Consider the following 21,580-nt stretch of genomic DNA (forward strand, 5'->3'; position numbering starts at 1 on the left):
AGAAAGTAGTATATATTAGAGTGCTATATCTAGAGTATTTTATTATAATGACTAACCCAGATAAAATTAGGAAGTAAGTCAGCTTCAAAAATAAGTAATATTTTCTTTAAGATCAGATACCTAAGAATTTCAAAATTTTTAGAGTTGAACAAGTATGAACAACTGAAAAAACTGAAAAAATATATAAGATAATGAACCTCTAGGGCTTAAATGGAGGTTAGTTATTGAAACATTATAAAAGTAACTTCATAAAGATCAAATTAGAAAATAATTCTCCAGTAGCTCGAAGGTCTTTCTTTTAGCTTAATGAGTTGAAAAAATATTAGTAGTTTGGCCTTTTAATAATTCATTTGGAGAATGACTAATGCTATTAATATATAATACATAATATTTAAACTAAGCAGATATTAATCTTGACAGTTTAGATACATGCTATATAAATGACGAATACTGTCTAAGCAATTTTGGAAAGTTACAACTCTGTGTGAATGTGTGTATGTGCCTAGGCAACATGAGTTGAAAATACTCAATGAAATAAATATAAATGGATAATAAAATTGTCACTTACCTTTATGTCTTGAATGAGTTTTTCATCTTCTGGCACACTGGGGTTAATTGCAATGACAGTGCCATCATATCCATTGTTAATCAAATTTACCATTGAGCTTTTCATTCCAGGCAAGAGATGCAAAGTTAGGAACAGAATAACATTCAGAGTGAGCACCATTTTTTCGCATGTTACAATAAACCTATTGGAAATATAAGGAGAGTATTTATGTACCAGCTTAACTCAGGAATTTGACTCTAGACCCAAATATTTGCAAAAATATATTACTAAAATATATATATATATATTATTGCTAAAATATTTTGATGAACTTCTTTATCTTATTCTAAAGAGTTCTTTAATTGTTAAGTAGCAATGGGGATTATGCTGAACATTTATCATACTTTCTAAGACAGCTAAGGTGTTAAATACTCATTGAATTGAGCAATTCTTTTAGATTGTTTGTGTAGTCATCATCCTCATCATGGTGATCATTCTTTGTCTTCATTGTCATCATCATCAAATAGTATTAGATATTTTCCAGTTCTGGGATCTGTTTACAGAAAAGTGCTCTGTGGAAGGATGAGGAACTGAAATGAAAAGCACCAGGAAATAACAGATGAAAAAGGCGTGTTTAAAAACAAAACAAACCAAAAATGAATAAAGAAACTAGAGTGGGAGTGGCAGTGAATTAGGATTTCTATTCTTCTTTAGGTGGGAGTCATATTATAAGCACAGTGGCTGGGAACAGCTATGGGTCAAGCGGGAAATGGGGTTTTTTGTTACTTTCTCTGATGACTTCTTGGGTATTTCAGTTTTCAAATAGCACTGAATGCTTTAAGTCCTTGTATAACTTGAAAACTTAAGATGCTCCAATTAGATTTCTTTTTTGGATTGAACACAAATCTGCCAATATTCCTTAGCTTGAAATAGTTGTACACATAGCATTGTAAGCTGGCTTTAGAGTCAGATGAATCTAAACCTGACCCTTGCCTTGGTCATTTAACAGTCATGTGATTCTTTTTAAAAATTGAGGTATAGTTGAGGTACAATATTATATAAGTTTCAGGTGTACAACCTAGTGATTCACAATTTTTAAAGATTATATTACATTTACAGTTATAAAATATTGGCTATATTCCCTGTGTTGTACAGTATATCCTTGTAGCTTATTTTATGCATAGTAGTTTGTAGCTCTTAATCCCCTACCCCTATCTTGCCCGACCCTTCTTCCGTCTTCCCACTGGTAATCACTAGTTCTCTATATCTGTGAGTCTGTTTCCTTTTTGTTATGTTCACTGGTTTGTTGTATTCTTTATATTTCACATATAAATGAAATCATACAGTATTTGTCTTTCTCTGTCTGACTTATTTCACCTAGCATAATGCCCTCTACATCCATCCATGTTGTCACAAATGGCAAGATTTCATTCTTTTTTATGGGTAATAATCCATTACATATATATACTACATCTTCTTTGTCCATTCATCTATTGATGGGCACTTGGGTTACTTCCATATCTTGGCTATTGTAAATAATGCTACAATGAACATAAGGATGCATATATCTTTTCTATTTCATGTTTTTCTTTTCTTTGGATAAATATCGAGGAGTGGAATTGCTGGATCATATGGTAGTTCTATTCTTTTTATTTTTTGAGAAATCTCCATACTGCTCAGTGTTCTGCTCTTTAAATTAGAGTACAGAAATGAGTAAAACATAGGCACTGCCTATGAATCCAGTTTCAGAATCCATGTTTCTAAAGTATATGCAACATATACTACTTTTCAAAAGGGTGAATCAGTGAGTATCAGCCTAGAAAATTATTTTGAAAGCAGTTTCTTTTTATTTCTATTACAGACTAGTACTTGACAGTACAAGGTCGAAGAGAATGTGGATTGCTATAATTAATTGCTATAAATCAATAGAATTTTTATCTTGTTTCAATTTTAGGTTGAATAATGGAATTTTCAAAAGACTGTTTTGCCATGAAAACTTAAGTACAAGTCTTTCAGAATTCAATTATTCATTTTTTGATAATTTTGGGGACAGAAAACCTTTCAATAAACAATCCTTAAGTTGTATCTGAAATTGAAATGGTCAACAGAGGTAAAAAATCATATTGTCATAAAATACCAAAAACTTAATCTCTAACCAAGTTTCTTTTCATGATCTTTATTAAAACTTATTTCTTTATTATTTTCCTGTTGCCTCTTCCTCCTGAAAGATATTTTTCTTGACGCCTCACGGAAGTGTTGAGGTAATAGCAAATTATTTTTTATATATACTACATTTCAAAGAGTTACATAAAATGAATTAAAAGCAAATGCCATTCTTTGTAACATGATATATAAAGAAGGAAATGTTAAGAGTTCACCTACGGGTATGGTGTACTGATTCAGAGATTTATGAACCATCACAACCTCACACACCCACTCATGCTACAGTCCAGCCATTCTTAGATGTCATAGTTAATTCCTGTAGAGATTATGCTGGATTTAACCAACTGTTACACAAACTTTAAATTGAAGAATACAGTGAATTGGTAGCTTAATCTCCTTGTAGATACTCCCTTAGGATTTTATTAGCCCTTCTTTTTTCTTTGCTTCTTTTATACCATCACTTTTGGAATGTTATTTTATTTGCTACCAATATTCATGCTCTGTGTTTGTGATATTCTCTTCATTCTTTTAATTTATAAATCTGTTCACTCATTCATTCACTCATTTATTCAACAAACTTAATGGACACTTGCAAAGTATCAGGCACTCTGCTAGGCAGGGGAATATAATATTAATTAAGTTATAATCCTTACCTTCTTCAAGGTGCTTCCAGTCTACTCAGCATCCTGTACACTAATAATTATTTGGGTTGATTTTCTGTTGTTCTTCCTACATCACTGAGCAATATTTCAATTTAGAGACTCTGATTATTATGCAATTTATTACTGTGATTTTTGAATTTAACAGTATCTCCAATTAGCCAAATTTGTTAACTACTGCATTGTTTTAAGTTGCCTGAATGTCCACTTACACTTTCCCCCTTGCTAATAGAATTTCAGTTTTGTTCAGATGTTTTTGGCTTTCATGTGACCGGAATGAAGGTCACGCCCATCTCAAGCTCAAGGGTAAATCCAAGTTGATCTAAGTCCATGGTCTTCAAAGTGTGGTTTGCAGACCTTTAAAGATCTCCAGGACTCTTTCAGAGGACCTAAAGGGTCAAAACTATTTTGATGGTAATACTAAGAAGTTACAGTATTTGTACTTTTTGAATTTGTTGACATTTGATGATGATGCCAAAGACATAGAGGATAAAACTGCTGGGACCTTAGCACAAATATAAGCAGTGACACTAAACTGTATTTATAATCATCGAATTATTCACTGCCAAGCACTTGCAGTATAAAATAATGCCTGTTTCACTTAAGAGTGGAATTGATGAAGCAGTAAAAATTAATGTTATTAAATTTCTAACCTTGAATACACACCCTTTTTATATTCTTTGTGATGAAATAGCACTTCTGCTGCAGAGCAAAGTATGATGTTTGTACTCCAGGAAAACCACTTGGACAAAAGTTGCAAGCTGAACTAGTCATATTTTTCATAAGCAACATTTTTTACTTGAAAGAACTATTGGCAAGCAAACTATGGTTATTCAGACATAGATATTTGGCAAATATTTTCTCAAAAATGTCGTGTAGAAGAAGACAACCAACAGTATTTGTTGACAATGATAAAATTAGAGCTTTTAAAAATTAGAATTTGGAAAACCTGTATCTGTTATTGCAAAATTGACAACTTAAAGACTTTTCTCATAAGGTTGGAGGTGGGTGGTATTAATTGATGTGAGTTTTTGATATTGTGTAATGAAATGTGTCAAGATTTAGAAGATTTGTACAACTCAGTGAACCAGTATTTTCCAAATCATCAATGCATGATATTAAAAAATTATGCAAGTGTAAAAGATCCATTCAAAATATAAGATACACAAAGTGATATTTAAGAGTATCAATTTACTTGATTTGTGATATGTTTTCTAAATCAGTGGATGTTTGAAAACACTTATTTCTAAAATTTCAGTAAAATCAGTATCACTTAAAAATTTAAATACCAGTTAATGAATAATTGATTTTAGTAGTGTCTTTTCATTTAAATACTCAAGAAACCCTGTTAATAAACAGTAAACTGTTTCTAAGAAACCATAATTGGCTTGCATTTTAACCATTCATTCCTCAACAGCCAGGAAAGAATTTTTTTGTTGATGTTACATTTGTTAAACTTATGGGCAACAAGTGAGGAATAGTTTAAAAAATTTGAAAGAAGAGGAAAACCAAGGGAGGGCTACAGTATTAAATCACCTCTTCATAGTTATCTATCAGGAATCAATATTTGCTACTTCCCTGAAATTAACTCATTTCAGTAGTTTGATACATACACACATAGACATATACACTAAAATATTATTGGCATAATGGGTTAGGAAGACAGTTTATAGTATAGGAAAATAAGCATTTTGAAAATTAAATATTTTGTAATGCATTATGATTAAACTTCTTTTGGAGAAAGAAATTTAGTAAAGTGGCAACGGGAATATTTTAAGAAGTATTCTATAGACAGCCAGGAGACCAGTGTTTGGGGTTTATATGTGCTACTAATTTACTTTGTACAAACAAAAATATTTTTAGGCATTCTCTTTGGTTCTTTTGAAAATCTGCTTGCTTTTGTTCATGTCTTTTAAGTCTACCCTTTATTTGTTTAAGCTTAAAAATACTTTAAACATTATTAGGTCTGTATTCTGTGTCCACTCATTCCAATAGTAATATTTTCTGTGAGTCTGATTATACTATTTTTTCCATTGGCTCTGACTCATGATGCCTTGTTTTCTTTATGTTTAGAGCTGTTTGACTTTCATCTGCTCATTTTCCCTTTATTTGCAGAAGATCTTTGAAGTCTTAGTTTAAAAAGAGTTCCTCTAAAAAGGATTTATATTTGTGTCTTTCAGATATCTGGGTGCACTACTGGTCTGAGACCACTTTTTTTCCCTTAATTCAAATAGATTTCCTTCATGTGATGGTTAATGTAGTAACCAACAGCTCTCTTTTGTCTTATTCCATCAGAGAAGTTAAAACAGTCTCAGAGAAAAAACTTGCTTGACCTAGCTTGGGCAAGATCCCAACAACCAAGCCAAGCAACTATGGCCAAGGATTGGGGTAATACGTTTCAGGACTCAAGATTGATCAATCAGTGGTTATGAGATGGCTGGTAGCTTCTAAGGGAGCAACATGTATAAAATGATGGGTGAACAAACAAATAAATAGATTTCTGCTACATATGCTCTCTTTCCTATTATGTCCCAAAATTTGTACTACTTGGCTAACAATGGCCTAACACACACCTATTTTATTGTTCTAGTAGTTTTAGAAACTGAAACTTGTGACTTAAACATTCTGAAAAACCTAGAAGGATGAAATTGAGCAGCTTACTAAACTTCTTTGGGCTTCTGCATCTGCATCTTGACAGTGAAAGTGTTAGAACCAATGATCTCTAAAGACCCCAGTATGAAAGCATTATTATTTTAGGAGTTACATATTCACTAATCAATGAATAAGAATTCACTCAACAGCCGTGCATTTAATAGACGTTTGTGAATTCCCACTATGTACAATACATTACGCTAGGTATGATGAGAATGATTTTAATCAATTCTTTGTCAGGGAATTAATCTTTTCCCTTGAAATCTTGCTTATGCTTCTAAAATGCATACTAAGTTTTATTAATATTGTAGCAAAGGCAAACCTTAGTACAATTCTGATTTTTAAATATTCTTAAATTTTAAATTAGTGCTGTAATGTTTTTCTATACAGACATTATGCAATATTGAATTTTGAGGAAGAATCAACAGAAATGATGAAGGAAACTGTGATATTGTTAGACTTTGGAATCACAAAACATTAAATAATTGTGTTTACATAGTAAAGAATTTGTTTTTATGCCATGTAAGATCCTATAAGATTCCAGTGAGACTAACCTCACTCAAAAGCAGTTTACAATTTTTACATTTAGTAAAGAGTTTGACAAACTTTTCAGTTTTATATCCATATCTGATTACTCTTGTCAGATATGCTGTGACTACTGGAATCATTTAAAAAAAAAAAAAAGCAATTAGGCCTAGAACCCAGCGCTTGCCTGTTAATTACTGTTATCTGGCAAGATTTATGTAACTTTCTTAGTCATAAGGTTAATGAACTTTGATTTAGAACTGGGTGACTTGGCAAACTTCCTGTAAAGATGTAATAATACTTGGACTGTTAAGTGTTAATAAAGGCCTGAATGAATGTAAATTTACCATATTCACCTACACTAAACAACCTCTTATTCACCATATTTTTGAATATGAAGGTATGTAGAGGGGAGAACAAATTTTATATAATAGTTTGTTAGCATGATTTATAACTTTTAAATATTTAAATATATGGTATTTGTTCCATACTGTACCATTAGTACATAGATGTTAGGGACGAGCCCCTTGGCCTTATTTTCTGCTGTGTTCTCTCCACTTTCTGCTGTAGTCCTTCATGGTTGCTTCCTGTTCCCCAGCATGCACAGCTCCTTTTGTATACTGGAGTCTCTGCCCTTGTTGTTTCCCCTTCCTGGAATGCCTTTTCTCTTTTGCTGCCTGGTAGAATCTCTCCCATGCTTCACAACTCAATTCAAATGTTTCTTCTCTTGGGAGCCTACCTGATCAGTTGATCTTTTCCTCTTCTGTGATCCCACAGACACTTTTAATTATATAGATTATATCACTCAAAACAGTGAGATTTTGAAAACAAGCTCTGATTATGTTATTCCCATTTACTTAATGATAAAGTCCAAAATCCTTAGTCAGACTTGTAAGGCCCCCACCCCATTAAAATCCACATACTAATTCTTCAGCCACATCTCCCACTCTGATGAGACTAGTCTGCCTGAGAATCTCCTCCCCAGCTATTTGCACATGTTGTTCTCTTTTGCCTTGGACATGATTTTCTACCCTTTTGGTGAATCTATACTCACCTCTTAAGTTTTAGCTAAAATTTTACTTTCTTAGAGAGACTTTCCACGACCCTTAGATTAGGTTAGTTCTCCATGATTTAAGCACCCAAAGCACTCTATACACTAAAATGGTGTATCTGATGCTGTCTTTTCCATTAGGTTTCATGAGTATGCTTGCCTTGTTCACAGTTACATTTCTGTTAATCAAGCATGTGTCAGGTACTTCAAAGGCATTTGCTAAATATTTTTTTTGGTAGAATGAATGCAAGGATAAATTCAAGCCTTCATTTTGAGAGAAACCTTCTCACTTACCTCACTCTTTCTGTGTCTATGTAATGCCAGACATGGAGTGGGCACTCAATGATATCATTATATTTCATTTTCATAAACATGTTTTCTTTATTTATAACTTATTTGCAATGGAATGCTCAGAAATTTTCAGGTAAAGTTATTCCAATTATATACTTTTAAGTACTTGAATATTTTCTATAAATACCTTGTTGAATATTCAGAAATTTTTTCAGACCTCCTGGTGAATCCTTCTCAAACACGTTTGTTATTTCCTCCTACTGTGCCTGATCTACAAAATTTGGAGACTTCTCCCCATCTAGGCCTCTATTTAGCTCCTTTCTCTCCTTAAGGTGATCTCATCCAGTCTTGTTGGCTGATGACTCACAGACTTGATGTGTATGTACTGGAAATTCCAGACTGATATGACCTAATTATCTTCTTGACATCTTTATTGGAATGGCTATTAAGTATCTTAAACCTGACATGCCCTAAACAGAGTTTAAGTATTTTTTATTTCTTGACAATAACACATTCTTATTCTCTTAGAAAGAAATGGATGATCTTTGGTCACAGTAAACAGTAACAGCAGATCAGATGTTATACCCATCCCAGTGGATCAGTGACAGCTTCCTACTAGGACTTACACCTTTAAAAGCCAGCCAAGCAGCAACAGCCTAACTTCAATGACCATACTCTGGGCTATAGGTCAGTCAATCCCTAAATGCTCCCACTTGTGATATTCCACCATTTCCTGAACTACTTGCTCTTGGAAACCCCAAATGATAGTGGTTTGTTTTCTTCAGAGGCTTCACTTGGAAACAAAGCTCTTTTTTGCTTAATACACACAAGAGTCCGATTTTGCTTTCACTTGCTTAATGGAGGCCTCTTCATTTTACACCCTTCAATCATGATACTTTCCCAGTTTTCTTCATCCCATTATGGCATCATCATCTTTGATTCTTCTCTTTAGCTTGCATAGCACATCTTACATATCAGTAACTTCTGGCAACTGTACCTTCAAAATTTGTTCTGAATCTATCCAGTAGAGCATAATGGTTAAGTGTATGAATTAAAGCCAGACTACCAGCTTTTCTACTTACTACACAAGTCACTTAAGCTTTTTGTACTTTAACATCATGACAGTACCTACTTCATATGATTAGTGGGAGGATGAAATAAACCAAGGCACACAAAGTACAGAGAACAGTGCCTGGCACATTATAAATGTCATATACACATTAACTATTATCATTGTGATTACCACACTCATCCAAGCTACTATTATCTCTGCAATAACCTCTTAATTAGTGTACCTGCTTCCACCATTGTCTGGCCAAAATCCAATTTCCTCGTGGTAGCCAGAATGATCTATTTAGAAAATCAATTTTATTAAAGTATAATTTACATACAAAAATGTATCCATTTTCAGCATACATTTCTGTAAATTTTGAAAACTTATACACCCATGTAACTATAATCACAGTCAAGGTATAGAACATTTCCATTATGTCAAATAGTTCCCTAGTATCCCCTTTTAGTCAGTTCTCCTTTCCCAACCCCAGCCCTGGGCAGCCACTAATCTAATTTCTGCCAGTGTATTAGTTTATACTTACTAGAATTTCATAAATGGAATTGTACATTATGTTTTTTGGTGTTTTGTTTGTTTTGTTTTTGGTGTCTGGTTCCTTTCAGTCAGCATGTTTTTGAGATTCATCCATATTTTTGCATATTGTTCACTGCTATTTATTGTTGAATAGAATTTCACTGAATGAATAAACTACAATTTGCTTATCCATTTACCAGTAGAAGAACATTTATTTTTTCCTCCTATTTTTGGTTATTATGAATAAAACTGCAATAAACATTTGTGTAAACTCTGAGTGGACAATAAAAAATTGTTTAAAGTTTTTGACTTTATTAATAACACATTTTTAAAAATTAATTAATTATTATTATTATTTTTTAATTTATGGCTGTGTTGGGTCTTCGTTTCTGTGCGAGGGCTTTCTCTAGTTGCGGCAAGTGGGGGCCACTCTTCATCGCGGTGCGCGGGCCTCTCACTACCGCGGCCTCTCTTGTTGCGGAGCACAGGCTCCAGACGCGCAGGCTCAGTAATTGTGGCACACAGGCCCAGTTGCTCCGCGGCATGTGGGATCTTCCCAGACCAGGGCTCGAACCCATGTCCCCTGCATTGGCAGGCAGATTCTCAACCACTGCGCCACCAGGGAATGCCTAATAACACATTTTTAACAAGTCTTTTAGTACACATGTGCACATATTCTTTTGGGGCATATAATTAGGAGTGGAATTTCTGGGTCATTGGGTATACATACGTTCAACTAGAGTAGATAATGCTCAAGGGTTTTTTGAAGTTTATCTCCCATATTTGATGAAAGATATGAATCTACATATCCAAGAAGATCAAACCTTAAATAGAATAAATTCAGAGATTTATGCTGAGAAACATACAAGAAATTTTTCAATAAGATTAAGAGCTGATTTCTCATCAGAAACCACAAAAGCCAGAAGGCAGTGGGATGATTTAATCAACATGATGAAAGAAGAAAACCTGCTGATTAAGAATTCTATATAGCAGCAGTCCCCAACCTTTTTGGCACCAGGGGCTGGTTTTGTGGAAGACAAGTTTTCCACAAACAGTGGGAGGGGATGGTTCAGGTGGTAATATGAGCAATGGTTCAGGCTGTAATGTGAGCGAGGGGGAGTGGCAGATGAAGCTTTGCTTGCTCGCCTCCTGCTGTGCAGCCCAGTTCCTAACAGGACAAAGACCAGTACCAGTCCACGGCCCAGGGGTTGGGGACCCCTGATATATAGGGCAAAAGTATCCTGAGGAAGTAGAAACAACCCAAATGTCCATCAACTGATGAATAGATAAACAAAATGTGATTTAGCCACACAATGGAATATTATTCAGCCATAAAAAGTAATGCAGTACTGTTATATGCTATAATATAAACGAACCTTAAAATCACTATGCCAAGTTAAAGAAGCTAGACACAAAGGCTACGTATTTTATGATTCCATTTATATGAAATGTCTAGCATAAGTAAATCCATGGTGACAGAAAGTAGCCTAGTCATTACCAGGATGTTAGGTGAGGGGAGAAGAAATAGGAAGTGATTACTTAATGGGTATAGGATTTCTTTCTGGGGTGATGAAATGTTCTAGTGTTAGATAATGATGATGGTTGCATAACATTGTGAATGTACTAAAAGACACTGAAGTGGATTAGTTGCATTCTATATTATAAAAAATCAATTGAAAAGAATATGTCTTCAGTGGTAGGATTTTTAAGACCATGGCACCTGGAGTTAACTCTAGCAACAAAGTTTTTCTAATCTCAAATATTACCACATGGCTGCCTACTTAATGTATAGTTAAGGCTTTACACTTTAAAATATTTAAACTGGTAAATTTATATTATGTGAATTTTAACTCAATTTTTAAAATTAATGATAACATTCAATTATAAATTAAAGAATAAAATAAATATTTCTGAGTCCATGTGATATGAATAAAAATAGGGGGAAAGGAGAAAGGATAAATCTTATTTAAAGCATTGCAATTAATAAATATAGAAAGAATGAAAAAATGGAAATCACCATTAGAACATCACGGTAATATTATTGCAGGCAAGCCTGTCTTTTCACGTGCTTATTTACCACCTGTATATCTTCTTTGGTGATCTATTTCTGAATAGATCTGTTCAGATTCTATTGCTCACTTTTTACTGAGTTGTTTATATTTTTAATGTTGAGTTACAAGTTCTTTATTGAATATGTTAAAATATTTTTTCCCCAGGGTGTCTTCTGCAGAGCAAAATTTTTCATTTTTTTAAAGTCGATTATCAAATTTTTTTAATAGATCATGCTTTTGGTTCATATCTAAAAACTCATCTCCAAACCAAAAGCATATAGATTTTCTAATTGCTTTTCTTCTAGAAATTTTATAGTTTTATGTTTTATATTTAGATCTATGATCCATTTTTGAGAATTTTTGTGTAAGGTCTTAGATATGTATTACAAATATTATTACTTTTTTTGCCTATGGACGTCCAATTTTTTCAGCATTATTTGTTGAATTGGTACTTTCTCCTTTAAATTGCCTTTGCACTTTTTATCAAAAATCAGTTGACTATATTTGTGTAGGTCTATTTCTGGACTCTTTATTCTGTTACACTTATCTATGTGTCTATCTTTTTGCCAATACCACACACTCCTTTGATTACTGTAGTTTTATTGATTGATTGGTTGACAGTGGATCAATTCCTTTTCTCCCTCTAGCTTTATTGAGGTATGATTGGCAAACAGAGTTGTAAGATATTCATTTATTCATTTAAAAAATCTAAAATCTAAATATATTGTATATATAAATTTAAATTGTGTAATTTAATATATATATGTTGATTAGATATATTTATATATTGTAACCTGATTGCCATTGTTGCAATAATTAGCACCTCTATCATGTTATATAATTATTCTTCGTCTTTAGTAGTTGGAATAATTAAATTCTAACCTCTTAGCAAGTTTGATGATTATAATACAATATTCACTATACTGCGTATTAGATCTCTGGGGTTTATTTACTACTTGTTGTAAGTTTGTACCCTTAACATCTGTCCTGTCCCCCTAACCCACATCCCCTAATAACCACAATTTTATTCTCTGTTTTTACAGTTTTGGCTTGTTGAAATTCCACATATAAGTGATATCATACAGTACTTGTCATTCTCTGATTTATCTCACTTAGCATAATATTCTCATGGTCCATCCATGTTGTTACAAATGACAAGATAGTTCTATTTTTAGTTTTGTGAGGAAATTCTCTTTTCTCCACAACCTTGCCAACAGTTATTATTTGTATACTTTTTGCTGATAGTCATTCTGACAGGTGTGAGGTGATATCTCATAGTGGTTTTGATTTGCATTTTTCCAATGATTAGCAGTGTTGGTCATCTTTTCATGTGCCTGTTGACCACTTGTATATCTTCTTTGGAAAACTTGTCTATTCAGGTTTTATGCCCATTTTTTAAATTGGGTTGTTTGTTTTTTTGATATTGAGGTGTAGAGCTGTTTATATATTTTGGTTATTAACTCATTGGTCATATCACTTGCAAATATTTTTTCTCATTCAGTAGGTTGTCTTTTCATTTGGTCAGGAGTTTCTTTTGCTGTGCAAAAGCTTTTAAGTTTAGTTAGGTCCCATTTGTTTACTTTTGCTTTTGTTGCTTTTTTTAGGAGACAGATCTAAAAATAAATAATTGCTGCAATTTTTTTCAAAGAGTGTTCTGCCCCTATTCTCTTCTAGGAGTTTCATGGTTTCAGGCTTTATTACATTTAGATCTTTAATCCATTTTGAGTTTATTTTTGGATATGATGTTCTAATCTCATTCTTTTACAGGTAGCTGTCCAGTTTTCCCATCATCACTTATTGAAGAGATCGTCTTTTCTCCACTGTATGCTCTTGCCTCCTTTGTCATAGATTAATTGACCATAAGTGTGTGGGTTTATTTTTGGGCTCTCTATTATGTTCCATTGATCTATGTGTCTGTTTTTGTGCAATACCATTCTGTTTTGATTACTGTGGCTTTGTAGTATAGTCGGAAGTAAGGGAGCATGATACCTCCAGCTTTGTTCTCTTTTCTCAAGATTTCTTTGACATTTCAGGGTCTTTTGTGGTTCCATATAAATTTTAGGATTATTTGTTCTAGTTCCGTGACAAATATCATGGGTATTTTGATAGGGGTTGCATTAAACCTGTAGATGCTTTGAGTAGTATGGACATTTTAACAGTGCTAATACTTCCAATCCATGAACACAGGATATCATCTTCAATTTCCTTCATCAGTGTTTAATAGTTTTCAGAGTATTAGTCTTTTACCTCCTTGATTAAATTTACTTCTAAATATTCTATTCTTTTTTAAAAAATTTTATTAAAGTATAGTTGACTTACAATGTTGTGTTTCTATTCTTCTTGATGCAATTTTAAATGGGATTTTTTTTTTTGCTTTCTTTTTCTAAGGATAATTTTCTTTATTTCTTCTTCAGATGTTTCATTCTTAGTGTATAGAAATGCAACTGATTTCTGTATGTTGATTTTGTATCCTGCAACTTGACTGAAATTTTTGATTAGTGCCAACAGTTTTTGGTTGAGTCTTTGGGATATTCTATGTACAGAATCATATCATCTGCAAATAACAATAGTTTTACTTCTTTCTTCCTGATTTTGATACATTTTATTTCTTTCTTTTGTTAAATTGCTCTAGCTAAGACTTCCAGTAAAATATTGAATAGGAGTGGGCATCCTTGTTTTGTTCTTGATCTTAGAGGAAAAGCTTCCTATTTTTCTCCATTAAGTATAAATATTAGGTGTAGGTTTATTATTATTATGGCCTTATTATTTTGAGGCCTTATTATATTGAGGTATGTTCCTTCTATACTCAGTCTGCCGAGGGTTTTTATCATGAAAGAATGTTGTATTTTGTCAAGTGCTTTTTCTGCATCTACGGAGATAATCATGTGATTTTTATCTTTCATTTTACCAATGTGATATATTACATTTATTGATTAATGTGTGTTAAACCATCCTTGTATACCAGGGATAAATCTCACTTTGTCGTGATTTATAATCCTTTTTATGTGTTCTTGAATTGGGTTTGCTAATATTTTGGGAATTTTTGCAATCTATATTAATCAGCGATATTGGTCTGTAGTTTTCATTTCTTGTGGTGTCCTTATCTGTCTTTGGTATCAGCATAATGCTGGCCTCATAGAGTGAGTTTGGAAGTATTCCCTCTTCCTCAATTTCTTGGAAGAGTTTGAGAAGGATTGGTGTTAATTCTTCTTTGAATGTTTGGAAGAATTAATCAGTGAAGCCATCTGGTCCTGGAGTTTTCTGTGTTGGGAGGTTGATTACTGATTTAATCTCTTTACTAATTATCATTCTGTTCAAATTTTCTATTTCTTCCTGATTCAGTCTTGGCAGGTTATGTGCTTTTAGAATTTTATCTAATTTGTTGGCATATAATTGTTCATAATAGTCTCTTTGAGCCTATGAATTTCTATAGTATCAGTTTTCATGTTTTCTTTTTCATTTCTAATTTTATATGTGTTTTCTCTCTCTTTTTTTCTCAGTCTAGCTAAAGGTTTGTCGATTTTGTTTATCTTTTTGAAAAACAAGCTCTTGGTTTTATTAATCCTTTCTATTGTTTTACTGGTCTCTATTTCATTTATTTCCATTCTGATCTTTACGACTTCCTTTTTTTCTGCTAATGTTGGGCTTAATTTGTTCTTCTTTTTCTTGTTCCTTGAAGTGTAAAGTTAGGTTGTTTATTTGAGATCTTTCTAATTCTTAATATTATATGTATTTATTGCTATAAACTTTCCTTTCAGAATTGCTTTTGCTGCATCTCATAATTTTGATATGTTTTATTTCCATTTTCATTTGTTTTGAGATAATTTTTTTATTTCTCTATTGATTTCTTCTTTTACGCATTGGTTGTTCAAAAGGGTATTGTTTAGTTTCCACATATTTGTGGGTTTTCCAGCTTTCCTCTTGTTGATAACTTCTAGTTTCATACCATTGTGGTCAGAAAATATAGTTGGTATGATTTCAGTCTTCTTAAATTTGCAAAGATTTGTTTTGTGTTCTATCACATGTTCTATCTTGACAATGTTCTGTGTGCACTCAAGGAGAATGTATCAATATATTCTACTGCTGTTGGGTGGAATGTTCTATATATGTCTGTTAAGTCCATTTGTTCTGGAGTATGGTTCAATTTCAATGTTTCTTTGTTCATTTTCTGTTTGGATGGTCTATTCATTGCTGACAGTGGGGTTTTGAAGTGTCCTACTATTGTATTGTCCTATTATTGTATTGTTGTCTCTTTCTCCCTTTAGATCTGTTAGTATTTTCTTAATATATTTTAGTACTCTGATGTTGGGTGCATATATATTTATAATTCTTGTATTTCATGATGTTTTGACCCTTTTATTATTGTATAATGACCTTCTTTGTTTCTTATTACCATTTTTGGCTTGAAGTCTATTTTGTCTGATATAATTTTGGCTATACCCACCTTCTTTTTGTTTGCACTTTTAAAGATATCCTCTTTAATCTCTTCACTTTAAGCCTATATGTATCTTTAGAGCTGAAATGAGTCTCTTGGAGGCAGCATATAGTTGGTCTTATTTTTTTATTCATCCAGCCACTCTGTGCCTTTTGATTGGTGAATTCAATCCACTTATATTTAGAGTGATTATTGATATGTAAGGACTTACTACTGTGATTATGTTGCGTGCTTCTGATTTTGCAAAATTGTGATATATCATGATGATTTAAAATATGTATGTTTTGTGAAAGAATTCCCCTCATCTAGTTAATTAACACATCCATTACCTCATATACTTATCTTTTTGTGTGTGAGAAATTTATGTTGTACACTCTTAGCAAATTCCAATTACACAACGCAGTGTTATTTATTATATTTATCATGTTATACATTAGATCCTCAGACCCTATTCATTTTATAGCTGAAAATTTGTACCCTTCTACCTGCCTTTCCATATTTACCCCACTTCCCACCCCCCCACCAGCTCCTGGCAACCACTTTTCTACTCTCTGTTTCTATGACTTTGACTTTTAAAAATTTAGATTCCACATATAAGTAATACCATGCAGTATTTGTCTTTCTCTGTCTGGCTTATTTCACTTAGCATAATGCCCTCAAGGTCCATCAGTGTTGTCACAAATGACAGCATTTCGTCCTTTCTCATGACTGAATAATATCCATTGTATATACCTTCCACATCTTCTTTATCCATTCATCTGTTGACACACACATTGTTTATATATCTTGGTTATTATGAATAATGCTGCAATGAACATGGCGGTGCATATATCTTTTTGAGTTAATGTTTTCATTTCCTTTGGATAAATACCCAGAAGTGGAATTGCTGGATCATATGACAATTCTATATTTAATTTTTTGAGGAAACTCCATACTGGTTCCATAGTGTCTGCACCACCCTCAACAGTTCACAAGGGCTCCCTTTTATCCATATCACTGCCAACACTTCTTATCCCTTGTCTTTTTGATGATAGCATTCTAACAGGTATGGGATGTTATCTTACTGTGGTTTTGATTTGCATTTCCCTGGTAGTTAGTGATGTTGAGCACTTTTTCACGTACCTGTTGGTCATTCGTATGTCTTCTTTTGAAAATGTCTATTCAGTTCCTCTGCTCATTTTTAAATTGAATTTTTTCTATTGAACTATATGACTTATTTATATATTTTGGATGTTAACCCCTTATCAAATATATGATTTACAAATATTTTCTCCCACTCAGTAGTTTGACCTTTCATTTTGCTGATGGTTTCCTTTGCTCTGCAGAGACTTTTTGGTTTGACATAGTTCCACTTGTTTATTTTTGCTTTTGCTGCCTTTGCTTTTGGTGTCAAATCCAAAACATCATTACAAAGACCAATATTAAAGAGCTTACTTCCAATATTTTCTTCTGGTTTTATAGTTTCAGGTCTTAATTTAAGTCTTTAATTTATTTTGTGTTGATTTTTATGTATGGTGAAAGATAGTCATCCAGTTTCATTCTTTTGCATGTGGCTGTCCAGTTTTCCCAACACCATTATAGAAGAGACTATCCTCTCCCCATTTTATATTCTTGGCCTCTTTGTCATAAATTAATTGAACATATATACATATACATGGGTTTATTTGGGGTCCTTCTATTCATTGATTTGATCTATGTGTCTGTTTTTATGCCAATGCCAAACTGTTTTGATTACTATAGCTTTGAATATAGTTTGAAATCAGAAAGTGTGATGTCTCCAGATTTGTTCTTCTTTCTCAAGATTGCTTTGGTTATTTTGGTTATTTGGTTTTTGTGGTTCATACAAATTTTAGAACTTTCCCCCCCTATTTCTGGTAAAAAAAATGCCACTGGAATTTTGATAGGGATTGTACTGAATTGCTTTGGGTAGTATGAACATTTTAACTATATTAATTCTTCCTGTCCATTAGCATGGAATACTTTTCCATTTATTTGTGTCTTCTTCAATTTCATCAATGTCTTATAGTTTTCAGTCTACTGTTGTTTTATATTGTAGTAAGTCTTGAAATCAGACAATGTGAGTCCTCCAACTTTCTTATTTTTCAGAAAAAAAAAATTTGGTTACTCTAGTTACTTGCAATTTCCACAGAATTTTTAGGATTGTCTTCTCACTTTCTACCAAAAAACCTGGTGAGATTTTGTCAAACTTACTGGTAATTTTTGGGAAAATTATCATCTTAGCAATATTGAGACTTCTGGCATAAATATGATTTATTGCTCCATTTATTTAGGTCTTCTCTAACTTCTCATAGCATGTTTTGTAGTTTGCAGTGTACAAGTTTTTTTTACAATTGTTATATTATTTCTATATTTCATATTTTGATATTGTTATAAATGGCATTTTAAAAGTTTTTCAATTTTTTTGCTAGCATATAGAAGTATGATTGATATTTTTGAAAATTGTTATTGTATAATGCAACTTGCTAAAATCACATATTAGTTTTATAGCTGTTTTATAGAAGAGGTTGGATTTTCCACATAGATGATCATGTCATTTGCAAACAAGGGGAGTTTTACTTCTTTTCTAGTCTCAATGATTTTATTTCTTTTCTCAGTTTATTGCACTACTATAATCTCCAGAGGAATATTGAATAGAAGAGGGAAGGTTGATTTGAATTGCCAAATCAGCATTACTATAAGTGAAAATCCATACTGATGTTTTTATAAACCTTCCAGATGATTTTAATATTTACCCAGTATGGAGATATATTAACATACACAATATTTCATTACTGTTGAGATCTACTAATCTGCTTCACTGTCTCCTCATGCACTTGGTTTCAGTTCCTTGGACATGCCAAGTTTATTACCATATTAGAAATAGGGGTAATGTTTGATATAGGGAACCACAGGATGAGCAGGAATCACGCTGTTTCTTGCTTTTGTTTCTCTCATCATGTTAGCATCCATCTTCCAGACTGACTTTCTCCACAAGTCAAGAACCTTGGCTGCTGACAGTTCTAGGCTCATGTCTTTCCAGCTTCACCACCTGAGAAAAAAGAGCTTATTATCACCTACCTCAGCTTAAACAAGCATGGCAAGGGACTCTGGTTGCATTGGCTTAAGCCATGTGCTCACCCTCTGAACCAATCTGTGTGGCCAGGGTGTTAGGACTTTGTGACTGGCATGTCCAGTGTTAGGTGCCATGGCAAGGGAGGAAAGGTCCTAAATCACTCATTTAGGCTACATGTTAGAGTAGGGAATGAGGCAAGGGGAACAATGGTGCTCCATAAGGAAAGTGAGTGATAACAACATGGCCAAGTGTTAAATCACTGGGAGCTTAGGCATTTCCTTGGTTTATGTCTTATACAGTTCTCAAGAGGTTCTTTCATGATGTTTCATGTATGAGATGTTAATACTTATTATTTTGAGGATATGAAGTAGAATAAGCTCAAAAGAAGCATTATACTGCTCAACACTCAGTCATGTCCATCCCTGCCAGGCCTTTCTTGTCAGCTTAACATACCTTCCTTGGTTGAGTGTACTGGCACTGTTAGACCTCTGCTGATGGTCTCTCTTTTAGCATCTTTTATAGGTTTCCCTACCTCATGGAGGGCTAAGAACTTTGCTCCCACACAAGGAACATTTGAAATGTTAGATTCTGGAGGATATGCACACAATAGCACTTAATAAATATTTGTTATATTGAATTGAACCTGAAGAAATGAATTTACTAATGGGAAGTAGATAATGTAGGAGGGGAAGAGGGAGTCCAAGGTAAGCCATAGGGGAGCTTTGCACAGGCAGGTAAGCTTGAACACAGTGATCTAAAAATCACTTCAAGTAAATAGCTACTTTACACCTGCATGAACCTGCAAGAGATTTTCTATGACAGCAACCAGGTGAAGAGTTTATTAACATCTCCCCTTCACTGGGCCACATTCTGTTGCCAAGAATGCTGATGCTACCCTCTACTTGAACTGTAGTAAACAACAATTTACCACTCACATTTTAGGAATGTGAATGTTACAACAACAAAATACTCATTGACAGACATTAATCACTTTCTGAGCCAAGAAAAATAAAAACTACACAGAAACAATAGAACCCAAATGACAGATGGGACTGAGGGGTGGTCACGACCTCATTGAGACACCTGTGATCATGCTGTAGACAGGCTTTCCTAATTAATTTCTCAAAGTAAACTAAAGCAAGCACATATAACCTTTGTATTCCCAGTGCCTAACACTGCATTGGCAGAGTTAAAAGCTGATTTGGTAATGAAGGCTTTCTTCTTACCATCTGATCGTAATTAAATGACTAATTTGTCTTTCCCTCAACACCAGATTATAAATTCTGTGAGGGCAGGGATCACATTTGACTTGTTTACCCTCATTGCTCAAGATCCAGTGCACATAAGTAGATGCTTATTATTGACATGAAAATGAAATGATAGGAAATCAGGAGAGAATGGAAGAATGATTGAGCTTCTACTGTGTGCCAGGAATTTTGATAGGTGCTTATGCATTACAGTAGGTACCTCACTTTTATTCCCCATGACAACTCTGGGAGATATAAATTAATATCATAATTTTACAGTTAAAACTGGGAAGGACAACTTAGAGTGTTGAGTATCAACTATTTGCTGGGCCCTACGCTAGGAAATTTACATATATTATCCATATGTAGATCTTCAAAATACCCTAGAGTAAGTGTTTTTCTCCATACCTTACAAATTTACAGAAAAAAACTGGCATGTAGGGCTTCCCTGGTGGCGCAGTGGTTGAGAGTCTGCCTCCCGGTGCAGGGGAAACGGGTTCGAGCCCTGGTCTGGGAAGATCCCACATGCCGCGGAGCAACTAAGCCCGTGAGCCACAACTACTGAGCCTGCGCGTCTGGAGCCTGTGCTCCGCAACAGGAGAGGCCGCGATAGTGAGAGGCCCGCGCACCGCGATGAAGAGTGGCCCCCACTTGTCACAACTAGAGAAAGCCCTCGCACAGAAACGAAGACCCAACACAGCCAAAAATAAATAAATAAATAAAAATTTAAAAAAAAAAAAAAAAAAAAAAAAAAAAAACTGGCATGTAGTTAATAAAAATGATGCTAAGATTTAGAGCCATATCTTCTGATTACAAATTGAATACAAATAATTAAATGTTCACTGAATGAATTAAGGGATCAGTGGTTCTTATTAATTAATTTATTGATTCATAGATATTTATTTGCCCATAAAACTCTTATGAAAAGCAACTTTGCCAGTAGCACTTATTGTAAACAAAAATAATTTCAAGATCATTTTTCACCTGAAAAATCAAAATTTGTGCTTGAAAATCTCGTCTAAAATTTACTTCATCCTCTACTTACAGCTTGTATCACATTTAAATTATCTCTGGCATAATTATTAAATCATAATCCAAGAAAATTCTTCATAAGATCTTTAAGTAATACACTCAAGTATTTAAGAAGTCTCATTTTTATATATATCTTGTTGAAAACTCATTTTATCTTCTTTTTTAATGGAAAATGCAATAAAAAGATTTTTAATATCTTATCCCTTATTTTACTGAATAGAATCCTGCCTTTATGTTCAGTGTTATTCTGTAAATAAATCTGGACTTTT

The 21,580-nt window shown here is 33.4% G+C and overlaps 1 protein-coding gene and 1 long non-coding RNA gene across 3 annotated transcripts in view; one reads left to right on the top strand and one right to left on the bottom strand.

Moving 5' to 3' along the window:
- LOC309636970 (calcium-activated chloride channel regulator 1-like) overlaps positions 1-8,423 on the bottom strand; it is a 40,655-nt gene extending 32,232 nt beyond the window's left edge. The window contains 1 exon segment of the mRNA XM_082410874.1: positions 569-8,423. Within this exon segment, the coding sequence (XP_082267000.1) occupies positions 569-727 (159 nt within the window). The 5' untranslated portion in view covers positions 728-8,423.
- LOC309636992 overlaps positions 1-14,218 on the top strand; it is an 88,992-nt gene extending 74,774 nt beyond the window's left edge. For both annotated transcript variants that reach the window (XR_014250336.1, XR_014250337.1), the window contains one exon: positions 8,417-14,218. This is a non-coding gene — a long non-coding RNA (uncharacterized lncRNA). The remainder of the gene's footprint in view (positions 1-8,416) is intronic.
- The last annotated feature ends 7,362 nt before the right edge of the window (positions 14,219-21,580 follow it).

This window comes from Balaenoptera physalus, assembly GCF_965194825.1.
Source record: "Balaenoptera physalus genome assembly, chromosome: 1".
NCBI classification, from domain to species: Eukaryota; Metazoa; Chordata; class Mammalia; order Artiodactyla; family Balaenopteridae; genus Balaenoptera; species Balaenoptera physalus.